This window comes from Octopus bimaculoides, chromosome 22 (assembly GCF_001194135.2).
Source record: "Octopus bimaculoides isolate UCB-OBI-ISO-001 chromosome 22, ASM119413v2, whole genome shotgun sequence".
Classification (NCBI taxonomy): domain Eukaryota; kingdom Metazoa; phylum Mollusca; class Cephalopoda; order Octopoda; family Octopodidae; genus Octopus; species Octopus bimaculoides.
Window position 1 is genome coordinate 37,262,266 of NC_069002.1, and position 2,628 is coordinate 37,264,893.

Here is a 2,628-nt window from a genome sequence, read left to right on the forward strand (position 1 = left end):
ATATATATAAATGTGAAAGCGAATGTCAGTGTGTCACACTTTTTCATCTTTACTCCTCTGACCCCCTCTCACACTATTCAATGACACTTCTACCATTTCTCATGCTTCACCAATCTCTCACCATTCAATGACTCTTCTACCATTCTTCATTCTTGTTTTTTTCTTAATCCTTACATTTTGAAAAAATGTTTCTCTAAATATTATAACTATTTTGAGTAATTTAACCATTAACACGTGCTTCATAAAGTTCAGAACTGAAGTATGTATTGAGCTCACTCTCTCATAGAATATTATCTCACATAACTCTCTACTATAAACATTTTGGAAACTTAGTATTTTTTCAGATATTAATAAAATTTGTCGGACCTATTTTCATGCCGTTGGCTATCGGAACTATAGAAATATTGTTTAATAAAATTTAATATGTACTCAATGCAGGAAGTGTCATTGTTGGGCCGAAGGCCCAATAAAGAGCCCTCCACAGGGCTCTTATATATATATATACACATATATATATACACACATATATACACACACACACACACACACATATATATATATATATACACACATACATATATATACATATGTATATACACATTGGAAAAATAGTTGAAAATGCACTGAGAATAGTTAAAATATTTTTTATTATTACACACATATACATATATACATACATATATACAGACCCCCCCCCCACATACATGCAATACAGACAATTGGCTTCTTTTAGTTTCCATCTATTAAATCCACTTACAAGGTGTTAGTTGGTCAAGGGCTATAGTAGACAGTGGAACTGAACCCAAGACCATGTGGTTGAGAAGCAAACTTCTCACTACACTAACATACCAGATTCAGTTTTGAAAATAATGAAGTTAGTAAAATTACCTCGTCATTATTAAGTTGGCGTTTTGTACATAACATGAAATTTTGATGGAACAATTTTAGATTGGTTTAAAAATTTGTAATGCAAAAAGGGCATCAGTGATTTAGTATCAAACGAGTTCCTTTTTTTTTTTTGTTTTTTTTTCTTATTTTTTCTTGTTTTTTACAGATGTATTTTTATATGTTGAAATTTTGTGTTTCCAGGAGACGTATCCTCAATCTGCTCCAATATGGTTTAGTGATATTGAAGATCCAATGATAACCAGTGCAATTGAACATTTGTGCAATGCCACTGCTGATAAATACACTGTGAGTAAAGTGTCACTGACGACTATTAAATGCCTGCTATCTGTTTTGTGTCACTTCCCCCTTAATGTCAACATTTGTTACTTTACCTTTTGTACAGTTTTGACTGTCTCTGTTTTTAAACTGTAAAAATACGAAACAAAACAGAAAACAACTTTTGCAACATAGAAGTTTTGGGAATTTTTATCTTGTATTACAAAAATGTTGAAATGTTTCGCTTGGGAAAATGTGAAAGTAGTAATAAAACTCGACAAATAAATATAGTCCAATATATAAAGCTTTGTTTAAACAAAAAAAAAAAAAGTCTTTTTAAGACTATAATTATGGTGGTAGAAGTTCAAGGGGAATTATATAATGTTTTTGATAATGTTAGCAGAATTATCTTCAATTTTTACGTCAGAAGTGAAATAACAATGCCAAAGATAAACTTTTGGGTTAGAAAGTTCATAGTTGTGTAAATTGATATTAGAAATATTCCAGATGAGATTTTATATATGGAAAGCAAACAATTCAGGTGTTTTATAAATATGTATGTAATGTATATATATATATATATATGTTCATATATATATATATATATATATATATATATATCACTGTATCAACCAAACCATTGGACATTATTGTACACTGCTGGTTACAATGTATTTCCTTGCATCATTGTAGTTTCCAATGATTACCACTCCAGTGTACTTCAAAAGAAAGGGTTAAAGTTTATATTATTCCCTCCTCAGGTTAAGTGTAGACAAATTGTGCATTATAACATTTTCCTGTTCCTTTCAGTCCCTGCACTATCTTTTGAGGTGCAATTTATTTCAATATTTTGATGAATTTGCTTCCTCCATTGAGCAATCTTTTTTCTGTCAGAGGTACCTTCCATTATTCCGTTTAGTTTTTGCTAATTGTTGCAAATCTACTTCATGCTTTCATCTTGTCAGCCTTTTTAAACAAAGAAGCCCTTCATTAACAACAGTGAAGCACTTGTCTCATCTTCTTCTGCCCTTTATGTAACCCGATCACAATGATAACCATTAACTCCATCTCCAGCATCATTTATGTCAGATAGCTTTCACAACAGCTCTACTACTTGAGTTATCCATGTAGCAACCCTTTGTTTTTTTTAATATATGGTTATCAGCTACTAAAGTTCTTTCAATGCATTTAAAGGTATCTTTTATCAGTCTGCTAGAAATACCAGTCCTTTCTTCCTACATACTGAACAAAGCCAGTTCTTTAAAAATGATGTCTTTTGAATGAAATCTAGTCTTTCAAGTATTGAATTTCCTGCAGTTCTTAGGATACTTTTAATGAATAAAATACATATTATGCTCATGCATGCATGCACACACACACGCGCACGTGCACGCTCACTCTCTCTCTCTCTCTCTCTCTCTCTCTCTCTCTCTCTCTCTCTCTCTCTCTCTCTCTCTCTCTCTC

The 2,628-nt window shown here is 31.7% G+C and overlaps 1 protein-coding gene across 1 annotated transcript in view; it reads left to right on the forward strand.

Moving 5' to 3' along the window:
* Positions 1-2,628, forward strand: part of LOC106879136 (ubiquitin-conjugating enzyme E2 Q1) — a 22,335-nt gene that overhangs the window by 5,558 nt on the left and 14,149 nt on the right. Inside the window, exon 2 of the mRNA XM_052975741.1 lies at positions 1,090-1,194. Within this exon, the coding sequence (XP_052831701.1) occupies positions 1,090-1,194 (105 nt within the window). The remainder of the gene's footprint in view (positions 1-1,089; positions 1,195-2,628) is intronic.